Source organism: Crocodylus siamensis, chromosome 2 (assembly GCF_052110815.1).
Source record: "Crocodylus siamensis isolate JL-2025a chromosome 2, ASM5211081v1, whole genome shotgun sequence".
In the NCBI taxonomy this organism is placed as follows: Eukaryota; Metazoa; Chordata; order Crocodylia; family Crocodylidae; genus Crocodylus; species Crocodylus siamensis.
This window is the reverse complement of record NC_143396.1, coordinates 170928541-170954512: the sequence shown is the minus strand read 5'-3', so window position 1 is coordinate 170954512 and position 25972 is coordinate 170928541. Positions and strand designations below refer to the sequence as shown.

General features: G+C 45.5%; 1 protein-coding gene across 6 annotated transcripts in view; it reads right to left on the bottom strand.

The window, feature by feature from the left end:
• The window catches only part of DAGLA (diacylglycerol lipase alpha), a 115291-nt gene that overhangs the window by 31829 nt on the left and 57490 nt on the right, over positions 1-25972 (bottom strand). For 3 of the 6 annotated variants that reach the window (XM_090032277.1, XM_090032275.1, XM_090032276.1), the window contains exons 2-11: positions 19024-19162; positions 18169-18380; positions 14943-15044; positions 14176-14314; positions 10624-10711; positions 5231-5365; positions 4169-4246; positions 2227-2351; positions 527-683; positions 126-209 (exon numbers count right to left, since the gene is read on the bottom strand). In XM_090032277.1, coding sequence (XP_089888403.1) covers positions 126-209; positions 527-683; positions 2227-2351; positions 4169-4246; positions 5231-5365; positions 10624-10711; positions 14176-14314; positions 14943-15044; positions 18169-18380; positions 19024-19118 — 1215 coding nt within the window. In that variant the 5' untranslated portion in view covers positions 19119-19162. Of the gene's footprint in view, positions 1-125; positions 210-526; positions 684-2226; positions 2352-4168; positions 4247-5230; positions 5366-10623; positions 10712-14175; positions 14315-14408; positions 14467-14942; positions 15045-18168; positions 18381-19023; positions 19163-22350; positions 22687-25972 lie in introns of those variants that run through there. The other 3 variants (XM_090032278.1, XM_090032274.1, XM_090032279.1) reach the window with 3 other exon arrangements.

Below are 25972 nucleotides of genomic sequence, written 5' to 3'. Positions count from 1 at the left end.
ATACTTTAGAGCATGAGACAGGAAGTGTGTATAAAAAAAGGTCTCAACTTGTCCCCAAAGAGGTTCCCCAGCATCTGGGGCAAACATGAATGCCAATAAGGGAATCCATCACATGGTATGCATACCTTTGGAGAGAGAGTTCCTCGGATACTGATGACCACTTTCTTCTTATCATGGTCCACAGCCACATAGAAGGGAGTTTCATAGACCTGGAGAAAACACACTGCTCTGTTAAAAAGTTCAGTGCCATAAAGTTGGGACTTTCCCTTTACCTCCTGTCTTATGGGTAAGTGAACTGTCAGTATGATAGATCACCCCTTTCAGGGCATCATCATCTGGACTGTCCCTGACCAAGATCTGCAGTAACAATTGGATAACACAGGTCCAGGAGCAACATATTGTTTCTGGGGAGAAGGCTCAGTACATTTACAGTATGTCCCCAAGCTATACTAAAGAGTGCCAGGCTTTCAGGAGGAAGTGTCTTGGGAACATGTCCTGAGAAACTGGGAGTTGAAAATCTCCTTACAGCGTCATGACAAGAGGTGTAGACAATATCCACAGAGGTCATGTTTTCATCCAGAAAGTGGCGACGGATGGCAATAGCATTGCACCCACAGCAGTTATCCTCCTCAATGGTGACACCAGGTGCATAGCGAGGCCGTGAGGGACAGAGACAGCAACATCTGCAGAAAGAGCAAGCAGCAATTAGGAAACATGGGCTATAGTAAAAGGGTTGGAAGCAAGGGAGCCACAGACCTAGGGAAGAAAAACAAAGGAAGATACTTTGCAAGACCAGGAGACTGGATATGACTTTCTGGCCTCATCTCAATTCATTATTTTTCCACACTGACACTATTACTAGGAGAAGTTGTAGCACCTACAAGACAGAAGTACTGTGTACATCTCATCAGGATACAAGCAGAGGCATAAGACCAAAACGTAAAAATGCCTGTGCCCTATCTGTCACAGCTTCCGCTATTGATGACCTGGGTGGAGCTGCCCCAGTGCAGTGACATGTTCAGATTTCTTTCCCCAGAACACAGGAGGAAGAGTTGAGGGGGTTTTTTTGTCTGTCTTTTTGGTTGTTGGTTTTTTTGTTTGGGTTTTTGGGGGGGGGGTGAGGGGGGTATTTTTTATTGGACCAACTTGCACAGACATCCCTCCAGGGATAGGGGGATGTAATTTTACTTGTGGACACCAGAGGGAGCCACAACACAACTAATCCCTGAAGAATCTTTGACCTGTCTACACCTCAGAACACCTGAAAGGATGTTATATTTATTACTACATGCCCAGATGGAACAGCTAGTCCTTATTCAAGCCCATGTCCATAAAGCTCATAGAGTAGTTCTGGAGGCAGCTAAGCACCAAAAAAGCAATTAAAAAAAAGTTTAACCACTTCAAATTTTACCCCCATCACTCCTCATATACATGTAGTTCAAAAGGGAACAGATTTTTACTAAAAAACTTTCCTAGAATCCAAAGAGCTTTTGGGCTGAGACTAAGCACTAGAAGTTCAGCCTCACAGGGAATTTACTGATGAAGTTTTAAGTCACTGAAAATAAGAACAATGTTTAAAATGAAAATTTCACCTCAATTTTAACTATACTGTTGATACCAGGAAAGAGACACTTCATATCCAGTGTATTTAAAAAAAACCAAACCAAACAAACAAATTAAATCAATCAGTCCCAGAAAGCCCAGAGGACAGATCCTGGCCAAGTCTCACTGATGCCTCAATAAATACCCAAATGTCAGCTCCCTATAGTCCTGTGATAAATCTGACTTCTGAGCTCCAAAATGGTGATTTTGACTCTGAACAAATTTAGCCTTATGCCAAATTTGTTCCTTGTACTACCTGTTCAAAGCATAAAGGACTGGCGAGGTCCTTAGCTTGCCAGAAAGGGTGAGAGACACACAGTCTGGTTTATGTAATAGGTAGGGTAGATGATGAGAAACAGTGAGAACAGGAGTCCGAAAAGAAAGAAACAGAAAAGGACAGAGAAAGAAAATGAGTGGAAAAGAGGGGAAGACAGCTGAGAGGTGACAAAGAAATGTGGAGGAAACAGAAAAAAGAATGGAAGAAAGCAGGAGACAAGAATAGAAAGGAAAGGAGAATGATAAAATAAAATGGAGGACAGAAGGGAAAAGTAAAAAAGTGAGAAAGGAGGAAAAATTGGGTGAGAAAAAGCAAAAGGAAGGGGCCAGTAGAGGATGGTTACTCACGAGCAGGATCTAGCTAGACGACAAAGTCCACAGGTGGGTTTCCTCATCAGGTACATGGGCCAGCCATAGGCAGCCAAGGCAAAGAGCATGTAGTAACACACCTCTTTGTACCGCTGCATCTCTTGCTGAAAGACACAAGAGACACACTAAATGCTTTTTGCATCCTCTTGATGGTGATCTCCTTGCTCAACTCCCTTCTCCAAACTTTTCCCCACCTGACCAAAGTAGAAAACATGCTGCCTTGCTTTTCTTTGGCCTAGGCAAATGTAAGCCTTTCTCCTCCACTGCCAACACAGCTGCAAGTCCCAGACTTTTCCTCCAGCTGCCTTGTGCAGGGCACACTGGTTGTTGCTGGCCAGATCCTCTGCTGCAGTAAATCAGCACAGTGGTGAAACAAAACTAAGTATCACCAGCTGAGGAGTTCACTCTTAATGTTTAATAAAGTTAAGAATCGGATTTCTTCTCCTCCTTTACACAAAATGACAGCCCATTGTGAAGGAAGCCTCCCCACAGTAGGCTTTGCTACATGGCAGTTTTGTGGAGATAGTCCAATTTCCACTCCCAATGTCCAAGGATGCCAAGTGCTCTACAATGCCCAAACCAAAGATAGAAGAAAGTTACTTCTCAGGAACAGGATATCCCAAAATATATAATTTCCAGCTAGCCACAGTGAGGCACAGAGATGGAGTGGTAAAACCTTCCACCTAGCCTGCCTGGGTCCACCTGCCTCAACATGTGTGCAATCAGTATTAAGCTGGTTAATAATAGGAGACATGCCGGCACACCCCCTCCCCTGACCCGGGTAGAATGACTTGCTTGTCTGATGGCAAGCAGAATGCCAGCATTAAACAGTACAGAAGAAGAGGCCCACAGGCAGGTTAATCACAGAATCACTTAATCAGAAGAGACTTGGATTGGGTCACCTAGCCTCTCTTGCATGATTTATCCCCAAATCCAGAGAGATGAACAAAATTTGCTCAGACAAGAGCTGCAGTGGCAGCATGCCAGGAGACAAAAGCCAAGCTTAATTTGCACATAATGAAACAGATTGCAGCTGCCTTCTTCTTCAGTACAGAACTGCAACTTGCAGAGACAACTGGTGCCAGGAAGCAATGCTCCCTCCTGATCTAGGTGGCTTGCTGCTCAAACTGAAATGGAACCCCACACGCTGGGATCCAAAAACTATGCTGGCAGCACCCGCAAAACAGAGTCGGTATTACAGTTGTATCACTGAGTCCACATCTTTAGCCCTGGATAAGTCCCTAATTTCTGGTATTGCCACTCAGCTGAGAAAGAGCACTGAATGCATGGAGGGTCATAGGGAGCCTTAAGGCAGCATTTCTCAACCTGTAGGTCATGACCCAGAAGTGGGTCACAGGAATATATGAAAGGGTTGCGGACATACTTTAAAAATGGATCAACAAACTTTAAAAATGGATTCTCCTTTAAAAGAGAAAAATGTGGAAAATCATGGCTTTTCCCTAGCAGGCCGGCAGAGTTCCAAGCCTGTAAGGGACAGCTTTGGGCCCCTCATGCTCCAGAAATACACCCCCCTGCCCCATCCCACAAACCTACCCCCTGGCCCACACACTGTAGGGTTGGGGCCTGGAGGTGGGGTGCCAATTGGTCAAGAGTGAGGGCAACTGGGTCGGGACTGGCCATTGATGTTTACAAATGGGTCCTGGTGAAAAAAAAAAGGTTGAGAACCACAGCCTTAGGAAATGTAGAAGATGGAAAAGCCCACAAGTGCAAGCACTTTTTATGATCATCTAATAAGTCTTTTAATTTTTTTGCGATTATGCGAGACAAAAAGAGAAAGAAAAGAGCAAAAATTTGCTGAAATGGAGAAAAGGGAACAGGGCTGTGTGGAGAAACAAGGTGGGCTTGCTGTACTCTTAAAAGCTGCAGACAGAACAGGTGAGATCACTAACTGATGACTTACTGCATTTTTCAGATCCAGGTACTTGGTGTTCCTTGTCACTGGCATCCCAGACAGAAAGGCCAGAATGTCATTGTTCGCCTGTAAATCACATACATGCATAAGCAAGAGTCCTCTCCGAGTCACCAAGAAACACTGGCTGTGCAGAAGGGCAAGTGTCCTATGTCAACACAATTCACAGGCAGCAAGATGTTTTCCTACCACCTGGCCAGCTTTCTGAACCCATCACTGCTCCAACTTCTGTCCACTCTGATCTCAGTTCCCCTGGTTCAGCACCTCTACTGCCAACAGCAACACAGCCCTGGAAATGGAAACCCTTGACCATTTCATGCCCATCACTTTTTTTGGTAGGAGTAAATCAAATTCCAGGTTCGGTAACTTCCTGAGAGCTCAATAATCCCCCAAAGATTCCCTTTGCTCTTTCATCCCAGTGCAGGGAAGATGGATGACTCAGAGTCATGGTCCAAGCCTGGAAGCTGGGAGGCTCAGGTTCAATTCCCAGCCCTGTCACTAACCCCCAACGTGACTGTGAGCAGGTCACCTGGTTTCCTTCTATAGGAGGCATGGCATGTTTGTCATAGGGTCCACCAGATTATTTGTAATCTGCAATTCCTAGAACACCATAAGCACCAAAACTACATTGGTATGATGGATGCAAAATGAATCCTGATGCAGAAGTCTACTTTACATTCCTCTAAAGGACTGACTGGTTATTTTGCTGTGCAATGTGAAGTAATCAGCCTATTCAACCCTCAAGGTGACAGCACTTCTGGGATGTGGGGCTAAATCTGTATGCATCACCCCCTACAAAAGGAAAGTGGCTGCAATTTTTCACTCGCTGTCCCTAAAGCCCATTAGAAATCTCAGGTAAACAAATATTTTTACTTCACAGAGCAGTGACTATGAGTGACCCATCGGGCTACAGAAACAAGGTGGGTATGTTACATGTACTGAGACGTCAGGGGAACAGGTAAAATCAGAAGACAGGTGGAAATAAGTTAGGTAGCCATATCCTCAGGGTCCCTTATAGGCACAACAGGACCTGAAGGCACACCTAGCACTCACCTCATCCAGCACTGCACTGCGTTTTGCCCTCTGTCGCTGCCGCAGGAGGACCAGGCCTGCAATGATGTCAGATGGGACTATGTCAAGGTCTCGGAAAAACTCAGCAAATAGGTAGGCAATTTCAGAGTAGGCATCCTGCAAAATCCAGAAAGGGACGGGTTAAGGAAGAGAAATTTGGGAAGGATGGGGAAGGAAAGGAGCTAAAAGGGAAAGCAAATTAATGGAAATCAGTACACAACAATGGCCTCATTCCAAACCATCCCCCAGGGGACCTCATGGGAGACAGATCCAGTCTAATAATTATTAATACTGCTCATTTATATTTACAGTAGCAGCACCCAGCAGCCTCCTCCAAAAACAGAGCCACCTGAGAGCTGGGTGCTATACATATAGATAGGAAGAATGTCCCTGTGATAGAGAAGACAAAGAGAGAAAGAAAGGATTCTTGACTTGTTTTGAGGGTGATAAACAGAGGCACAAAGGCAGCTTGGAACTGAACCAAGGCTCCAGTCAGTTCCTTAGCCTCGAGACCAGCCTCCTTCTTTAATAGTGATTTGATTTGAACAATTCATTTTAGGAAGAGAGATAGCTGAATTACTTCTAAGAATATTATGTGTACCTCTCCTAAATTGATTATCATCATGCTGTTTGCTACATGGTTTCAGAGTCACCTCAGTCCTGGGTGGTATTATACATCTGCAGGAATATAAGCAATGGGTTAAGCTAACAATTACCTAGTATTTAAGGGGACAATATTGTCCCTGGAAGAGGCCTAGACCCACCCTCCGCTGACATAAGCAAAATGGGTCTCACGGGGATATGTGGAGCAAAAGGACTCTGGAACTATCCAAAGCTGAACCCCCAATAAACAGAGGGAGAAACTATCTACAGAAAAAGATGACTGAACTGGAGGGGTGAAATGTAGAAGGGTTTCGCACAAGAGGAAGGACACCAAGCAAGACCCAAAGTGCTCTAAAAATCCTTGAATGCTGGAGTAGGCATGTGACAGGAGAGGCTGGTTTAGAGGATGCAATCTCACTTCTACTCTGACCACTCATTTGGAATTCTTCATTTCCGGAAATAAATGAATTCCATCTTTAGCAAACTAGGCAAGGCAAGCAAGCAAATCCCTTTTCTCTTTGCAGAGATGAGGGCAAGACGGGGCTCATATCACTCTGCCTCAGGAAGACTCCTGCAGGGCAAGATTATTTACTTCCATATCTGGCTGCCTATACTACAAAACTGAATCATCAGTAATTGAAAGCATGGGACTTCAAAAGCCAGTGATGCACAATGCCACACTTAAGTGTGCTCTTTTAAGTAGCATTTTGTTCAGCATTAATCTTAGCCCATTCTGAAACATTACCCCTTAGCAGAGCCAACCCTAGGGATGTCCAGGGCCCGGGACATATCAGTTTGCGCGGGACTTGTGTGGCTCTGCCTCCTGGTACCTTGTGACAGGTTCAGGTCCCAGGAGCAGCCATGACACTTCCTGCTGGCCACACAAATCCTATCCCACTTCTAACTCTAGAGGCCCTCACTTCCTTTACTCGCCCACCATGCCTTTGTTAGAGGGAGGCTGTTATTACTTATTAATAATACATTAATATACTTATTATTTATTAGGAGGAAGGCTGCCTGAGGGACCCAAAGCAAGTCTGCTATTGTTTCAGTGTCAGGCTTAGACTGTCTCGGCCTCCACCCTTTTTTTGCTACTGCTGAGCCCTCTAGCTATAGTCCAATGACTAGACCATGCTTCATGGTCCCCAGCTTCTTGTCTGCCTTCCAAGACCTTATCTCCAACCTTTTCAGGCTGCTGAACCTCCCAGGACTGTCTGGGTCTTGGGCCCTAGGCCTATCTGTTCCAAGGCCTTATATCTCTGCCCTCTCTCAGGTGGCTGAGCCACTCCAGGCTGTCTGAAATGACCCCTCTGGGAGTGCACAGCATACCCCTCTCAGGCACTATGGGATTGCTGTGCCCCCTGCTACAGGTGCTATGGGACCTTCAAGCCACCCTTCATAGTTCCCCCCAGCCCACTGAGATCTTCACTCCATATACTAAAACCAAACATCTAACACAAGCGCTTCTGGCTATAACAAAACTACTACCCCAACGTGGGTCTAAATCCTCTGCTAGCCCTAAGCTTCCCTAGCAGTCTCAAGGCCTAGCACACACAGTTTGATTCGCAGTCACAGGCACCCCTATAAAGATCTTCCTTGCTCAGCCTCCATGGCCAGACTGCTTGCCCTAGCTCTGGCCCTGCCATCTCTCTCCCAGGGCCCTGGCCCCTTCCAGTCAGCAGACTTCCCTGCATTGCTTGCAGGTGCCTGTTAATTAATCTCCTTAGCTGGTCTCTATAGCAATCCAGTCCCAGCTGCACCCTGCCTGTCTGGCAAGGCCCTTCCTGGGCTGCTTCCCACTTAAAGTGACAGAGCACCCAAGCTCTCTGTCACATATCTATACTCCAGTTTCTAGCACAGTTCCCTGAACCAGGGCATGCAGGAAATGTGAACAAATGTAGGTGAGAAAAAAAACTCCCAGAAGTCAAAGGCAACAAACAATCTTTCCCAGTGGAAAAACCAGGGGGAAAGGTTAACTGTTACTCCTTGCTCAGCAAGAAAGCTTTCAAAAAGTAACTGCAAGACCTCGGAGATGAAGGTCTTGGCAGCAGAGGGTATTTGAACATGTATGACATTTATACACGTGCACCGGGGTGGGAATGGCATAGAGTGGCCCCAAGAGCTGCTCTAATTAAAGCACCTGGAGCATCTCGTGCATCAGCATCCCAGCACTTCAAAATGGCAGTTAGGACACTTTACCTAAACCTCATTGAATGAGCTTTAGATAAAGCACCTGCCACCAGTTTGAAGCATGGGGGTGCTGATATATGAGACACAGGAGGCTGCTGGAGTGTGGCAATCGCTGCACTCCAGTTGACTTGATTAACTGAGTCAGCTCTGAGATGCTGGAATTACACAAGTGTCCCATTGTGGGGTACCAGGCAAATGCACACTAGCCTGTCTTACTGTGCATTAACTAAAGAGCATGAACTTTAAGTGCTGCTGAAAATGCAATTGCCTATATTAACGCACACTAATTAAATAGCAGAGCTGACCCTAGGGATGTCCAGGGCCCAGGACATATCAGTTTGTGCGGGACTTGTATGGCTCTGCCTCCTGGTACCTTGTGACAGGTTCAGGTCCCAGGAGCAGCCGTGACACTTTAATGTGCATTAAAATGTGCTAATGTGCATTAAAGCGTACGTGTAGCTGCACCCATAGAGAGCACAGCTGACACTTAGACTCACTGGGTGCATCTACAGGTATAATTAATGCAAAGCAATAAACTTTGGAGCTGTTTGAGCTGGAGTAAACTGCTCCCGGGCACAGTTTTTACATGTGAGCCCAGGACAGCAGCAATTTGAGCCAGGGCAGAGCAAGCCTCCAGCTGGCTGGGCTGTCCAGGTGCAACTGACTCCTACAATCAGTCTTTACACCTGCGTCTCAGTGCAGTATATTACTACAGAGTTCATTAGTTTACTGTGTCCTAATACCAGCAGAGGTGCAGACAGTGACACTTTACTGTGGAGCTAATTAGTCTACTCCACAGTAAAGCACACATGTAGATGCACCCCTTGTTGCCCAGATTACACCCCAAACCCACAGGGCATTTATACATATACTTTTTGGTCTTCCGACATGCTGGAGATCCACCACTTCGCAGCGAGCTGACCTGCACTACACTGTTCTGCATGCAGTTGTATATGCCACAAAATGTGCATCAGCACACAGAAAATGGTGGCAGCGCACTTTTGAACTAAAGCACCTTGTATATGTTTTAGTTCAAAAAAGTGCACCACCGCCATGTTCTCAGTGCTGACATGCATTTTGCAGCCTATACTACTGCAAGCATCACAGCACTGGACACTTTTCAAAGCACCCAGCACTATGGCACTTGCATGTATAAAAATGCCCATCTCTGCTCAGTAGCTCATAATGATGTCCATCAGGCAAAGGTCTGTTTGCAAGTCCAGGCAATGACTACACTGACAGAGCCAACTTTTCCTAGAAGCCTGGGATAAGCAGCAATGTCTATGAACTTCAGTATGAAGACAGCAACTTTTCTCCCTGCACTGTAGGAAGGTGCCCCAACACTGCAACTCCAGACCACAAAAATGAAAGTTCCTATCTCCAAGAAGGAGAAAACAGTAATTCCTCAGCAGACTGAAAAACAAAACCTCCATCTCACAGGAAGTGCTATTCATTTTGATATTCATTTATATGCTGAACGAGGACAAAAGGTCAAAATACCAAAACTTACTGCAGAATGAAATTTAAATAATAGTAATAATTACTCTGAAATACAAAACGTTTTAATTTTCCAAATCAAATAATTTTATTGCTGAACACACAAATTCACATCCCTCTCAGAACCCTAACTATTCACTTCTCTTATTTCTCCTGCCTTTGAGACTAGGAGGCTAGAACATGCTGCATTTGGGGAGCATTTTTCTGTACCATTCTCTATCCCCGCTTAATGAAGCCAAACTTTTTTTTTTTTTTGATTTTTGGCCACTGCTGTGCATTGACATCTTTGCTGAGCTGTCCTTGATAACTCCTAGGTCTTTTCCTGAGAGGTTATAACTAATTCAAAGACCATCAGTGTGCTCAAGTAATTTAATTATTTTCTTCCAATGTGCATTACCTTGTTCTTATCTACAATGACTTTCATCTACCATTGGTATCAATTCCCTGGTTCTGTCTGGTCCTTCAGGAGTTTCTCTCAAATGCTGCCGTTAACCTAAATATTACCGAGTCATCAGTAAAATTTGCCACCTTACTATTTACCACTCTAGCAGGTCATTTATAAATATACTGAATATTTGCTCTACAGCATGAATCTGCTCCCTCTGAAGTCAATGGCAAAATAGCAGCTGACTGCAGTGGGAGCAAGATAAAGAGCTTAGGTTAGACCTGTGAAGCCTGCTTCTGCAGTATGAAGCTTCCCACACTGAGAACTGGTCACTGACTCCTACACTGGTGTCCTGCCACAATCAGTTTGTAAGCCATGAAAAGACTTCTAAGGACATTATTAATTTGAGTCTATGCAGTCAGTAGCAGTTTCAGGAACTCCACCTGTCCATAAGAGTTCTCCTGACAATACTGGTGTTTTTGCATCTTCCCATTTTAAGACACGTCTCTGTCTCTTTGTCCACTCCCCCTGTTGTTTGTGTAAGAAAAGTAAGTGAGAAAAAGGAAACTATGAAACTGACCACATAAAGTGCTGTGGTTGTGCTCATCCTCATGTCCTGTGCCCTGTTCTGAAGAGGTCAAGACCAGGGCAGATGATGCCTAGTGTTTGCTTCCTAATAGGGAAACGCTCAGTTACTTACTGACTGGGAATCCTTTGTTCTTGTGCAGCATAGAAAAACTTTGAGGCGGCGTGTCCAGCTGCTGGCCTGTCCCTCCTCCAGGCGGTGCCTGTGCCACAGAAGTTGAGAGTGAATATGCATATGAGGAAAACAGGTAATAGGACAGCAAAGAGGATATGCACAGAGAAAGCGCCAAGAGCCAGTATACACACCATGCACATTGCTGTCAGTGATATCATGTACACATGGCCAACTTCTCTTTTATTACAAGGCCTCTTTACACTGTTCTGGCAGCACTAAAGGGTCTTAGTGTAAAGAAGATTCTGGCTCAAGCTCTGTATGCCTACGCATATGCAGGACAAGTAAAATGATTTAGAAGGCAGTGTTCTGTACATGATAAATATTGTTAAAAGTACAGAGAAGGTGAATTTTCATGAAAGCTCCGATCCATCTGGCAAGACCTAAACATCAGTGTCCACAGACTTAGTCCCATCCCTGAGAAGAAAAGCTGTAATGAGGCTACTGCTTTGCCATGGTCTGAGAGAGGCAAAATGTTTGAAAATGTCTGGCTCTTTGGAGTGTAGAAGGGTGCCTAGGAGTAGCTGTTTGCAGGTGATGTAACATTTTCTGGATTGACTGTACCACCCAACAGACTTTTTTACCTCTACAGAAGAACGCCTGGGCTGCTACAAATTGGACTTTACAAATAGAACAGGGCAACATTTTTCAGCAAATAGTTTATGCAATAAAAATACAATTCTGGAGGAACCAAAATGATTTTCAAATTTTATGAAAAATTTTTGCTGAAAACAATTCTAAACATTTCTTTTAAAAAGATGTTTCAGTTTTTACTTCATTTTCTTTGGAAAATTGCCCCCCACATTTTTTTTAAAGGTTAAAAATCCTAAAAGCAAAATGTTTTGTTCAACCCAACACACAACACTTTTCAATGTTTTGGTGCAACCACTGAACTGATACGATCAAATATTTGCAAAGTTCTGCTGACAATTCATTGCAAAGGAGCTCAAACAAAGCCAGAGTGCCACTGGACAGTAGGATCTACACTTTGTAAACTAGTCCTTCTCTATTTTTGATTGAGATGTGTACAAAACACAGATTATCAGATCTACCAAATACACTTGCCTTTAAAAGATGTGGGGAATGGTATCCAATTTCTTCTGAAAAGCTATTCTATAGAGATATTCCCAAAACAGATTTTAATGCTGGTAGCAGTAGAATGAAAGACAGCTTAGATTGTTCAGAAACAGATCACCTCAATTCTGTTCTCCGAGCACAGGATCCTGCTGGGAAACGCCCATGCATACAGTGGGCTGCTTCATAAAAGATCTGGTAATAGAAGGCACTCCAACATGGATGAGGGAACAAGTGAGAAGATCCATCTGATCATGCCTGACAGGGATCTTCAGAGTTTTTAAAAACAACCCAGAATCTGGTAGTAAGACTCCAAAAGAAGGGCAAGAATATTGCTGTTTTAAGAAGCTAGCAACAATCAGTAGCTCCAGAAAACAAGAAAGCCCAGATGGCCATGTCAACGACTTCACAACCTCAAGCTGGCAGGCTGAAGAGCCTGTGATGAGCTGGTATTTTCATTCCCTCCAAGTTTTCCCAAATAGGATTTTTTTAAGCTAAAATTTCCTGTTTACTTGGCCCAAAGAAATTTGCTAGAACATAATTAGCATAATTAGCAGAACTCTTCTTTAGTTCTGTAGGTCTGTTAAACACACACATGCATACACATATATCTGACTGCCATTTGTACAGCCAAAACCACAATGCAACTAAAATGAGTTAAAGAACTATAGCAAAATACCACAAAAAGGAAGCCACTAAAATCTAAGGATCCTAAATGTGACAAATAAACCAAAAAGAAGCCTGTCATCTTAACACGTTCTGTTATGAGGCAAGGAAAATACAGCTCAGATTTTCAAGTGGATTACAAAGATCACTTTCACACATACAAGTCAAAAGACTGTAAACTAAAGATTTTATCCTGAAAGGTTCAGAATGTCCTCAACTCCCATTGAACTCAATGGGAATGGGCAGAACCTTGGTACCTTACACGATTAAGCTCCCAGACCACAGGAGGGTATAAAAATAAGCCCTTTGGGCAGTATTGCTTTAATAATAAAAGCCATCAGCACATTTGAGGTTTCCATATCACAGTATAACTCACTCAATCTCAAAACTGTCGATTTAAACAGTCATCAACATTGAAATGTAGCTGCTTCTGGGCACAGCACGGCAAACAACAGGTGCACAGCACACTGCACAAAATACTACGGGATGGCAGGGAAATTAAGTTCAGCACTGGGCAAACCCCTATGCTTGTATATGCCTCTTTAATATCCCCATTAAGCAGAGAAGAGTTTATTTTTAACATATCAGGCTACATGGCACTCAGTTTCCCTTTTAGGAAGGTGAAGGGCTGAGCCACGCCTGCTAGGATTGCAGCATGTGGTCCTAGGCCCACATGCTACTCATCCTGAACTTTCTATACATCTGGATTTTAAATGCAGCACTCTTGCATCATGTAAGTTTGATTAATGAGGTACAATGAGTCCTGAACACTCCTGGGACTGATGCAAGGAACATAATGAAATAACAAAGAAGGGTCTTGCCCTAATGAAATAAAAATGCACATTCCTTTAAGGGTGTATGAAAAGGCCTGGAAAAGGTCCAAGGTCCTTTCCAATACATGAGCACCATCTAAACGCTCCTTCATTGTCTCAAATGGATCGAAGATTTGGAGCACTCTGCTCCACTGCAGTGGATATTCTTGAGATGAAGTACGTGACCTGCAGGCTCTTCTCCAAAAGTCTGTAATTTTGCACATTTAAAAGAAAATGCCCACAACCCTGCAAAGCCACATTCCTGACCAAGGGCTATGCGTGTGTCAAGACTGCACGTAAAAACAAAGCCTGTTTGTGTTGTCCCAGCATTATAAGAAGAAAAAAAAAAGTCTGAAAAATTCTTGTTGGTGAAAAAAAGCTTTCATATTCCCATTTGAGTAAGCTCACACAGGCACAAGAGGTTCTTAATTACAATGTCTAAACACCAACACAAAAAAATTGCTTCTGGACTTACGCCAAACACAGGGCATTTCAGGCCAAAGGGTAATATTTTGAAAAAGATAAAAAATAAAGGAATAAAGGAGCTAGGAATGAAGATGGTGTCTCACTCTTAACTGCAGGATAAGTGTTACATCAGTGTAACAGGGGAAAAATCATGCCCAGGGTGAAGAACACTAGAAATTACTGATCAGAGCTCATCAGGGGCAGCAAATCCACTGGCTTACATGGGGTCTAGTCAGACCTCCTGCAGTGTCCGATTTTCTCTGGACACATACATACACTGATCTACACATAGCACACACCATGAATATGCAGGAGCATCAGAACTACAGTCTTTCCAAATGACCTTTCACAAAGGAAGGAAGTAATGCCTGCATGTGAGAGCTCCCCACGGCAGGAAAGGGAGTGCGCCAAGAGCTGGAGAGATCAACATGTAGTTCCAGACCTCCTCTTCCTGGACAGCTGTTCCATGCTCCCTTACCGCAGGTTGTATGTCCTCAGGTTGCGCTGCCTTCTCTTTGTGGCCCGAAGCTTGACGAAGGTTCGCCCTGTCGGGTCAAAGACGCACAGGACAGTGATGCAGACACTCAGAATGACGACCCAGTTGCACACTACCATTCCTGCAGAGAGAGCAGAGAGGAAATCAGGGGCTCTATCCTTGGGCCACAGTAAGAGCTCCTCCACCCTAGTCTCCTGTGTGCACACCACGCTCACCTCTCCACTGCTGCAGAGAGCAGAGGGATGATGCAACCCTGCTCACTCTTGCAGCCAACTGTGGTGAAGGGAAATCCTCTGAGAGGGTTCTCCAGCCTTGAGATTCTTGCTCGGAGGTTACCCATGCAGAAGACACCTAAATATCTGTTCAATACCTCAGGGATTCCAGGGCTGGTATCAGGACCCTGGTAAGACTGGCTGAGATCCTGAAAGGAATTCTGCATAAACAGTAAAGTCTTCTATGAAACAAACTGAAGGGGACCTGAGCCTTTTACACTGGCCTATGATAGGGTCTTGGATTCCTGTCTCACTGCAGGCAGCTCAAGTGTATGTACACAGTACCTGCTCTGTGTGACTGCATATTCAGATAAGAAGTACTGTCTTCACAGCTACTGTTTTTCGATCAATTTCCAGGGGGGCCCTCCCCATGTATGAGAATGGATTATGGGGCACCCCACTATCTACAAAGGAGTGTGTAGGATATGCACTACCCAAGCACCACATTCAGGACACTCAAGGACACCAAATACATACCCAAGGTGACACTCTTGGCAGTGAGGTCATTGCACGAGGTGTAGTACTGGGTTAGCCAAACAATGCCCACTATAGCGTACACAAACTCGATCACCAGGATGGCTGAAACAACAGAAACAGAGCACACAATAGCAGCATCTTTCTAAAGGTTAGCACTACCTCCCCCTTCACACAGGAGACCAGAAAAACAGCAGCCCACCAGCCTAGTCTCTGGCAGGTCCACCTGTGCCTCCTATCAACAGCTCCCAGGCTGAGAGAAAAATCCTGAACACCACATGACCTTTAGCCACCGGCTTGCTAATTACCCTGTTGGGCTCAGTTCTGTATTCTGTTTTCTAGCAGGACAGCAGCACAGAATAGATTACTGGGGTTTTAGCTACAAGACTTTGAAAGGTAATCTTTAAGAATGTGATGCAGAAAGCCGTTAGACCCTGTATGCCCCCTATCCCTACATAACACACTAACTATACTCACACCACTGCAACCCCTGGAGTTGCATCACAGGCAAAAGTAGGACATAGAAGGCTCCTACAGATAGGCAATGAGGCTGCTCCAATTTGCTGTAAATCCAACACAATTAATCAAGTCTGCTGGAGTGCAAAATTAATACACTCCAGCAGCCTCCAATGTCACCTGTATCAGTATCCCTGCACTGAAAAATGGTGGTGGGGTGCTTTAAACTAAAGATCATTCAATGAGTTTTAGTTCAAAGCACCCTGCCACCATTTTTTTTCAGTGCGGGGACACTGATACATGTGATGCTTGGGCACTTTTAACTAGTGCAGCTAGCTAACTAAAGCACCGCCCCCCCCCATACCCCACTCCCACCCCCCCAGAGCACATCTATAAATGCCCAGAGATCTCCAACCTCTCCCTCTTCCCCAATGCAATGCACATAAGATTCCCTTATATAACATGGGCTGCTAGGTCTCACCATGTTAAATGGCCTCCCTAACTAAGGCAGCCAATTTAGAAGGGTGTCAATGTGGGATGAATCCAACTCTGTACAATCTTGGGAAATTTAGAAATATATCCAGACCCTCTTATTCTAGTACCCAATCCCTGGGGAACTGAAGTGCAGTGAGACTAAGTCCGCTGCCCAAAGTCACACATGAAATCTGTGGTGGAACAGATAATTGCCTCAGGGCCTCCCAGGTTCTGGACTGGTTTCTTAGCCTCCTTCTTCTGAAAGTATATGCATATGAGGGGAAGAAATCAGTTCCCAGGCTTGTCCAGCTCAGACAGTTAATCCCTCTTGCTTCTTGTAGGATCAGAAGGGGTAGATGGGGAGCCTTTAATGACTGTTGGTTCCAACAGATTCAAGAGGATGCATGTGTAACCTGGGGATCAGTCCTACCTACTTTTACAAATTTAAAAGAATGTGGAGCATTTAACTACCCTAACTCTGACAGACCTCAGGTCATGGCTATCCCCTACCTATGGTAGGCAATGGAATGCTCTAGCTGATTTCACTTGTGCTCCAGGCACCTACTGCCATTTCTCCAAAGCCAAAACCTTATTTTTATTAAGCACTTCAAGTACCGCTTCTCTCATTAGTTGGTATATCCCAGTCACTGGACCGGTTTCCCCTCAGTAAAAATACAGACACATGCCCAATCCACTGGTCTTGTGTGTCAGTGATTAACAGCAGACCTGCCAAGCACCAAAACTTCTGTTACTTCTAAGGCCCCATCTATGTTGGTAAGCACTACTTATGAATGGTTCAGCAAATACAATTTCTAAGACTCTTTAGCCAGCCAACAGGGTTGGGGACAAATGCTTTTAAAGAATGCTTAAAAACTAGACTTGCTCTTACGATACTGGCTGCACATTCAAAAAATTCCCACAGTTGCTAGCACGAGGTTAGCCCCACCTGATGGGAGCACTAGAGTAGCCAAGACTCCCCTGGATTCCGAGCTCATCTAGATCGCACATGCTTAAAAATCTGGAAGTCCCAAGGGCCTAAACTGCATGGTGACAATACTCCCACTGCCATCGTCACTGTGGTAACCACAGTGAGAAACATGGAGCAGAAAGGGACAACGCCCTCATGCAAAAATGGTTTTAAACAGGGTTGACATCTTGGGCAGGGAAAGAGACTGCATTTTCATTTTCATTTGCTCCCCTTTCTTGGACCCCTCCACTCAGTCTGATTTTAATACATTATTTCTCAAACTGGCAGCCTCTGCTCCCTTCTCTAGGGAGATTCAGTCTGTCTGCCAGAAAGAAAGGAAAATTAGTTTGCTTTCCTCATTAATGGTTTGCACTTAGTACTCACAAGCGGAAATATCTCCCATACAGAGAGAGCTCTCAAGAGAGAATTCTGGGTCATTACTGAATCCTAAATGGGATCAAACCAGGCAAACAAGAACTGGCAACAGGTTGCTCTGCCCACATGTTTAAAATGGATTTGGCCCCATCTGGCCAAGCTTTCCACCATGTTCTGATGAAAACATTTCTCCCTGGGATAGATGTCTGGAGGACTAGTACATTTCTGTATCTTAGAGGATAAACCAGAGACATGAGGAACCCTGAAGAAAAGGGCTGCTGCCCTTTTTGGTATGATTCCTGAAAAATTTGGAGGGTAGGCAGTGGGAGAAAGGTCTTAGGAGGAAAAGACTGGTTACCCATGCATCTCAGGAAGAGAGGAGGCCTGTGGGCATCCAGTACATATATTTACCTACACAGTAAATGTGCAAACTGCTGATTGGGTAGATACAATCACAAATGTGGGTCAAAAGCTGGTCCGTATGTGCATAAAGTAGCTGGCTAGAGTGTACACATGCATCAGAGAGGGGCAGGTGCACACATCACGGTGGGCATATACATGGTTTATAGAGGCATATGCTTGTATTATGGCAAGGCTTGTGGAAAGGTGGAGTGAAGAGATAAATGTTTGACCAGTTGGACATGCTTTTTATTGCATAAGGGAAAGCAAATCTGCTTGTTGTAGGGAAAGTGGTGTAGGCTGGTGTTCTGGTGAATGGGGATGAAGGAAAGGTGTGTCAGGGAAGTATGCTGGGTGATGGATCAAGATATGTAAGCAGGAGTAGGGCACTCCATTCCTGTTCCAGAGGGACCGTATATTCAGTCAGAGGAGTGACCATCTGGATGTCTTCTAGGAGCTATGAGTTTGTCAGTGTATGTGAAGGAAGAGTCTTCTGAGAGTAACAGATGGCAGTGAGGAGGCTGAGTAGTTAGAAGGCCCCAGGCCACTGCCTCTTACCCAGTCTGACATACAGCACATACTGCATCGAATCCCGGGGCTCTGTGTACAGGATGCTGCCTCTCATGCTGAGCCAGATGATTGCCACTTCTGCTATCATGCAGCTGAGAAGGATGCCCAGGTAGCCTCTGCCGTGGTCCACCAGGTTAAGGGAACAGGTCTCGTTGGGATTGTACACTAGCCCAAAGAGCACCACAGAAAGGATCACAAACCTGCCAAGCACAAGCCAAGCAGTTATCAGTGGCAACATGAAGCAAAGCATCTCCCCATCTAGCCATATCCCCCACTACTACCACCACCTCATAGATCCAGCCTTTCCATCCTTCAGAATCACAGAAGGATCCTAGGTGTCCCACACATTTCCTGCCAGTTCTTCCACTCATCTTGGTTAACTTGGTCCTGAACACACCCCTCCCCAACTATCATTCTGGAGACATGCTGCCCAGGTTTGACCAACTTGGTAACCTGGGACTCATCTACTTGGTGTCTCTGAGCTATCCTTTGGAATCTGCTAAACACACTACACTCTTATCCTTTTCCCTTGAGCCCCTATCAGGAAGAGCTTCCCCTCCCCCTGCTAAAATTCAACATGATGGTTATAGGCACCAGGCTTCTAAAATACATTTTCCATGAAAAAAAAGTCAGAACAGCAGCTTTGAATTCCACTGATGAATAGAATGGCAAGAAGAGGCACCAGACATTCAGAACAGTCTGGCACAAGCTTCCAGTAGAAGCTGTCTGTGCTACACCAAGGAGCATAGGGAGAATTCCAGACCCAAGAGACAGGAGTTGCAAAAGAAAGCCGTGACTGGGCTCAGGGCAGCCCTCTCCTGAGTCTATGCACTTCTTACTTACCAGGTAGTATGAAGGAGGAAAAGGAAAATGGCTGGCAAAACGAGGTCATCGCTGCCTACAGACCAGCGACGGCGAAACACCACAATCCCTGGCATGGCTAGCAGGTCTGAAGAGGCTCAGCAGACACAACACTCACCTCCTGAAACAGAAGCACAGGAATGAACAATGTAGGTCATCTCCAGCCACCTCAAAAAGAGAGGGCCTGTGCTAGCACCCCTTCCATCCACCGCACATTAAGGGCCTGCCTGAGAGTCTTCCCTGTCCTACACAAATGATAGTATCATAGTTTCCTCTGCCCATCACCAGGGGGCATCCCAGACTCCAGAAAAAAGAGAGGGTGAGGGAAGAAGAGGAGCAGTATAATGAGGGGGAAGTGTTAGTTGAAACAGGTGCACAACAACTCTCACTGACTACAATGAACACACACCTGACTCCAGCTTACAAGATTACCTGGAATTGTGTTACAGAGCACAGTGTTTGTAAGTGATCCCTACAGGATGCCCCCGACAGGTTTTACAGGCACAAAGCTCTGTACAACCTCCTATTACCATGCTCTTGCCTACACATATCTGCCACCAGGCTCTTCAGTCCCAAGCTTCCTGATGATGCCTTCTGCTCACTTGGCTAGATGCACCAAAGTATCCACTAAGAGTTGGCCCTCACACCACCATGACACCATCACTACATCTCTCACCCCACTAGGGAGCTGCCCATCATCCCACAGGGAAGCATACCTTCCCACCTTCCCTTGAACACCACAAAAGAAAAGTAGTACTAGTTGTTAATTGTGTAACAGTCCCCATATCTCACTTTGTCTCCTGCGTGCATTAAAATTACAATCATAATCAGTTGGGGGATTACTTTTCTCTGTCCCTCCCACTTTTTTCCTAACTTTTCAACCCAATGACCTTAGGAAAAAAAAAGTACTGCCAGCCACATCAAAGACTATAGGACTATCCAGCTTCTACTCTTGCCAGGGTTCAGCCAAGGAATTTCAGTCCTGCTTTGCTGCACCCTATTATACTCCAATCGAACCCAGCCCTGTATGCTAAGAGTTCTGCCAAAGTATCACAAGCCTGCCATGGATATTTTATTTTGGACCTGAAGGCCTCATAGAGCTCTGATGATCATTTGCCTCTGCAGTGATCTACCACACAAGCTCTGGCATTTGCTCATGGCTCACGGCTTCATGGAGATATTTCTATCCTAGCATGCTACAGATCATGCTACTCCACTTCTGGCTTCCAATGTGCTCTGCCACGATACATAAATGGTGACCTTATAACAACATCCCCTGCAGTACAAGGCTTCTTTACCCTCAGCTCTGCCACAGCACTTCCTCTGTGACCTAGAGCATCCTATGCTGTTTCAGAGCTTTGGCTACCAGACAGCTTGGCCGGTGCATCTCAATTCTGAATCATCACCTTCTGCTCTTCTAGTTCCAGGCCTTCACATAAATTTGTCAATGCATCTCAGTCCTAACCTGCAGCAACCACGCTTTCCACAGTTGTGTCTCTGAAACACTAAGTATTACTTGGGCCAAACTACATAATCCAGGCAAAAACAAGAACCATTCGATACTCATTGTGATATAATCAGGATCAACAACAAGATATCAAAGGCTACAAACCACCAAGCCTTGTTTCTAGCACAAAACAAACAGTTCAATATTCTAACATTAAGTCTCACATTTCAGTCCTGTTGTCATATGATGCGAATGATGTGATGAGTGAAGTGGTTGCTTGTCATCTAAGCAGAATCTTCAAACGACCAAGTACTTTGGGTTCCTGATAGTCCAGGCAACCTGCATCCCTACATGCCAAACTGCGTTATTAGAGAGTCTGATATTATCACGTCACAGAAACCCTCATCTTGTACCCTCATCTTGTACCCAGCACTCATGCTTCTGCTCTTTCTTCCACCTACTGGGCCTGAAGATCTCCTCCTGGACAAGAACAGGATGGCAGTTCTTCTCTTACATCTACTCCTAATGGGGCCCTGCTGCCAACCTGGTCCAGTTGAATTTGATCTCCAGCACATCTCAGTCACAGTCACGCACCTCAGTCATACAGCAATAAATGCCTTCACACATCTTTAACACTTTTCAGGAGATTCCACAAATTAATATGCTGACACACTTCCAGAGTGTTACTCACTTCAGTAAAGGAAACGCTGTATTCCAAGATCAGTAGAACAAAAAAAAATGTGAAACTACACACCATTTGGATTCACACTTCCCTAGCACATACTCATCAGTGCACTTGGTACATTACAGCCCTACCCTTCAAACTGCTCACTCCATTGGCCAGATGGTGATACTTTCAAGCCTTACCATGAATAACCCTACCACCTGTCATGGCACATGGTGGTACTTTCTACCTTTCCTTGAATATTGCTATCGCCTATTAAAACACACAGAGATATTTTTCAGCCTGTTCTTTCTTACTTACTGTTGCCCTGGCCTGGGCATGCACTGGTCTCTCCTAGTAGTTCCTTGTGTATTGCTGATCCTTAACAGTACAGGTACTTTCATCAATACTTAGCTTACAACTGCTCCCCCCACCACATCATTCTACTTTCCAGCAGCCCCCTACCAATGCAAGCAGCTGTACAGTGCCTTGTTTCCTACTGACTGCCACCTTCTATCATGTCAAGGAGTGCTACTTCATGGGGAAAGAAAACCTTTAGGTGGATTCCTGACCTATAGCAACAGTTGGAGAGGGAACAGCGTCCCTTGTCTTTCATTACTCAATATGAAAAAGACAGAGATTGATATTGCTAGTCTTTTCCTTCCTGAACTCCCTGAACACAGCAATGTGGGAAGCAGGGATAGAACAAGTTCAGTAAATACCTAAAGATTGCCTTTAAGAAATCTAAACCAGGAGGTCTGGGGCCCTTGCCCTCGTTTAGACAGGAAAAAAGGTGTGAGAGAAGGCCTCTTAGTACAACCCTGGAGTCACACTGCAAGAAATAAATAGCTCTTTCCTTCTATGGAGTCCTAGGACCTGAAGCCCTGGGTCGTGGCCAAAGAACTACATCTGAGAAAAGGAGTGGGGAGGAAAAGTGAGGGAATTGAGCAAAAGGAGCCTTGAGGTTCTTAGGTTAGAAGATAGGTCCAACTGATAGGAAGCAAAGTCTCCACACCCCACATCCACTTACAAAAGAGCTTCAGATACAGTATGAATCTGAACCAGTAATGCAAGAAGCCCTGGGATGCTGAACCCCAATCTGGGGGGAGCACAAGCATGCACAAGCCTTGAGAGAAGGAACCCCCAGACTGACAACACTCAGGTCAGCATAAGATCTATAGGAATCAGCAATGCTTACATGCCAGGTGGTCCAGCAGCAGCTCATTCTTCTCTTCCGTGAGGGTGTTTCAGGGAAAGTGCGTGTCCAGGGAGACAGAAATCACAAGTGAAGGAAGAAACAGCAAACTCTAATGCAGCCATTGAAAATCCCAGTCAGAAGAGAGAAGGATGGCTCAGAGACTGGTTGCCGAAAAAGCAAGGCATCATCTTCAGAAAAATTCCCTCCCTCCAAGATAGCAATCTCATTTATTCAACTGGGGCTGCTCAGAACGAATGAGCCGGGGGTCGTGACTTCCCCCCTTCCACACCCCCGAAACACTCCAGAAGGAAGTGACATCATCCCTGTTCTGAGGAGACCGTGTGTGAATTGTGGGAAGAAGGACTGAGAGTGAGAGCACGCGATGCTGTCAGAGTCATGGGGAGAGGCACACACAGATGGAGAGAGAAGAGAGCACTCAGCCAGCAAGTGCAGCAGCAACGAAACCTCCCCTCTTCTGCCACCAGGAAACCGGAGCGATCGAGCGTGCTGCAGCAATGATTCAGGAAGGTCCTGGAGTCTCGCTGTGTGGGGGAACCCCCCCTGCCCCTGCAGTGGATGGCATCAGAGACCGCGCTGCCGGAGCAAAGATCAAAAATGCTCTGAGCTGCTGGTCTGTCCTGTGGCATTCACTGAATGGGGGGAGGGGAATTGGACAGGACACAAAGGGGCACTGAGGAGGGGCCACCCTCCTGGCCAGAGAGGAGGGACTGTTCTAAAGCAGCAGCCTCTCCAAGGCCTTTTCAGCCGTTTTAATTCCCTGTGACATGTTCTCTAGGGGATGGCAGGATGTGGGGGAAGGGTACAACTAGCTGTCTGTAGGGTGAAGTCTTAGAGAAAAGAACGAGAGAGAGAGAGAGATGCTTCAGCAAGACAAGATTCCAGCTAAACAGAAAGATTTTGTTTAATCCCACATCCTAACAGAACGGACATAAACCTCAAAAAAGGTATAGAAGGAAATGCAAGAGCTTCGGGGAGCTGTAACTGCAGCCGCAAATGCAGCGACAGCCTGAGGACAAGGGCACTACATAGTGACTCCTTACACAAGGGACACTCCCAAACCCTACAGCCCCTAACAGACTCATCCTGACTCCACTGCTCCCATCAAGTCAAATCTACAAACAAAATGAGCTTGAACTCACATAACCATGCTACAGTTCAAGACACGCTGTATGGACCCCAACAGCCTGTGGCACGCCAGACTGCAGCGTTCCCTCATGCCCCCATAATTCACAGAGGCATTGGGGTCCTAATACCTATGCCACTGCAATCTAGTCTCCACTTTGCTTCCTGCAGGTTAGACTGCATGCGAAACTGAAGCCACGGAGCCAACACAGATGGTTAAATTCTGGATCCTATGCAGTACCTCAGCCAGCCTACTGGAGACTAGAAGAATTAGCAGAGATGTCTAAGGGGAGGCTCTGCTGTCTCAATATATTCACCATCTTCACCCAAAGCATCAGTCAAAAGACCTTCCACCTCACTCCAAAACCATCCTTTAACTCAGGGGTAGGCAACCCCTGGCACAGGTGCCAAAGCATGGCATAAGAAGGCGTTTTGTTTGGTACACGCACCTCAGGGTGGGTGGCAAGGAAGGGGATGGGGCTGCATTGCCACAACAAGGATCAGGCTCCTCATGGCTTCCCTGGCACACCAACATCACAAGTCAAGGGTGTGGGTTTTTTTGGCTGTGTCCAAAAAAACTGCCGAACCCTGCCTTAACTTATCTATACATTGCACCTGCAGCACCCTTGCTGTCAGTCCACAGCCCCCGTCTTAACTCCACAAAGCATTTAAAATGATAGTGTTTCAACAGAAAACCCAAATGAGAGAACTATTGTGCCTTAAACCCGTCACACAAGCCTTTTCCTCTGCTGTCTGAAGCTACTGAAGCAGCCTCCCTTGTGGTCTCCTAAAGCATCAGCCCTATAAACCACAGCACGTGTAACATGCTACTGCCATCTCCTTTGACACACATGGAAAATAGTGACCATAGTCAACCAAAAACAACTTCCCATTCATTTCAAGGGGAGTTTCAAAATTCCCTCCATGTATTCAAAATTCTCAATACATCCACAGAGGTAAGCTTTGACCCCAGAGACAGTTTGGCCCACACCAGCCACGTGCAGCAATAAGGGAGGGCAGAGCATTGCACTGTAGGATGCCTAGAGGACCAACCAGATCTGTGTTGTTTGGCTTACACACTAAACACAGAGCAGTTCAAAATTCAACAGATCAGAGGAGTGGCTTTCCAGGTACACTTTAACTGTTCCAGCCAGTTTATACCAGTTCAATGAGGGTATATGGCCTGACCACTTCCGATTCAAACCCTGTTTGAACTGGCTCATTGTTATGTGCATCCACACCCTTGATCTCTGCCTCCTTTCCTCATCTAGCACTTTACCCTGCCGGGCAACCTGGCGCTGTAGAAGTAAGAATCTTGTGCTCTGCAGCAATGTGTATGCAGAATACCCTCCTTCTCACATCACCAGATGGAATCACATTTTATCCTTTGCCTGTACACTTGTATCATCTGTACCAGTAGAATTATCTAACGGGTTTAAGCTATTGAAGTTACTTACATCATACAAATGAAGTTTTCATTGTACTGAAGTCTATTACAAGCACAGTAGATAACAGCCACGTATATCAGTTTCTGGTACCCTTCTCCATCAGCACACTTCGCCACACTATTACTGTGTGGAAGGGCCACTGGATTATAGCATACACCCGCCTTCCCCAGCAGCCGCCCCCATTACTGGACAGGCTTCCACCAGAGTTCTCTGTGTGCCTCCAAACCTCCCCCCTCCCTCTACCGCCTGGTCAGACATGGGACACTCACCATAATTCATAGGCCATGTCTTCACAAGTGCAGCATACAGAGGCCCTCCCTGTTCCTACAACTACGCCACACTATATACACTTACTGTACTCCACTTCAGTACAGTAAATCGACAATTAGAACTTTTATTAGAAGTCATCGATCTTGAGCCAGCTATATTTAAACCCCCTAAATGGAACTCTTTCTGCCTGGGTCCTCACAATCTAAGAATTGTTCTTCTACTGGGGGATGTGATTTCATCTTTAGGAAATGTCCCAGGGTTGGCTGGGATGGGTTTTCTTGCCTATGGCTCCACATACAAAAATATATCTCCTCCTCTTGAATCTTGCATGAGGCTCACAGTGTACACTGAAGGGATGCCAGGGTGAAATGACCAGCAAGGCTGCATTCCCAGGTCACTCTCCAGCACAATTTGCCCCTGTCAAACATTTGCAGTACATCCAACAAGGACTGATAAAGCAGTGTGGGAATGTAACCCAGACCCAGGGAAAACAGAATTCTCCTCTTTCCCCAGGATGGAAGAGTTTCTCCATCATACAGAACCTAAGGTTGAAAACAGATCTCAGACTTCTCCCAGGACAAAGCCTTTTTTCCGGGGTTCCTACAGAGGGACAAGTTGCTCCACATTAAGTACCTGGAAGTATTTGAACTCTCCCTGGGACAACAGTGACTAATTCAATTTAAATGCTATCAAGATGCGTGTGTAAAGGACTGCCCCTGCCTGTTTTGCAGAATCACAGCCCTGACCACTCAGCCCCACCA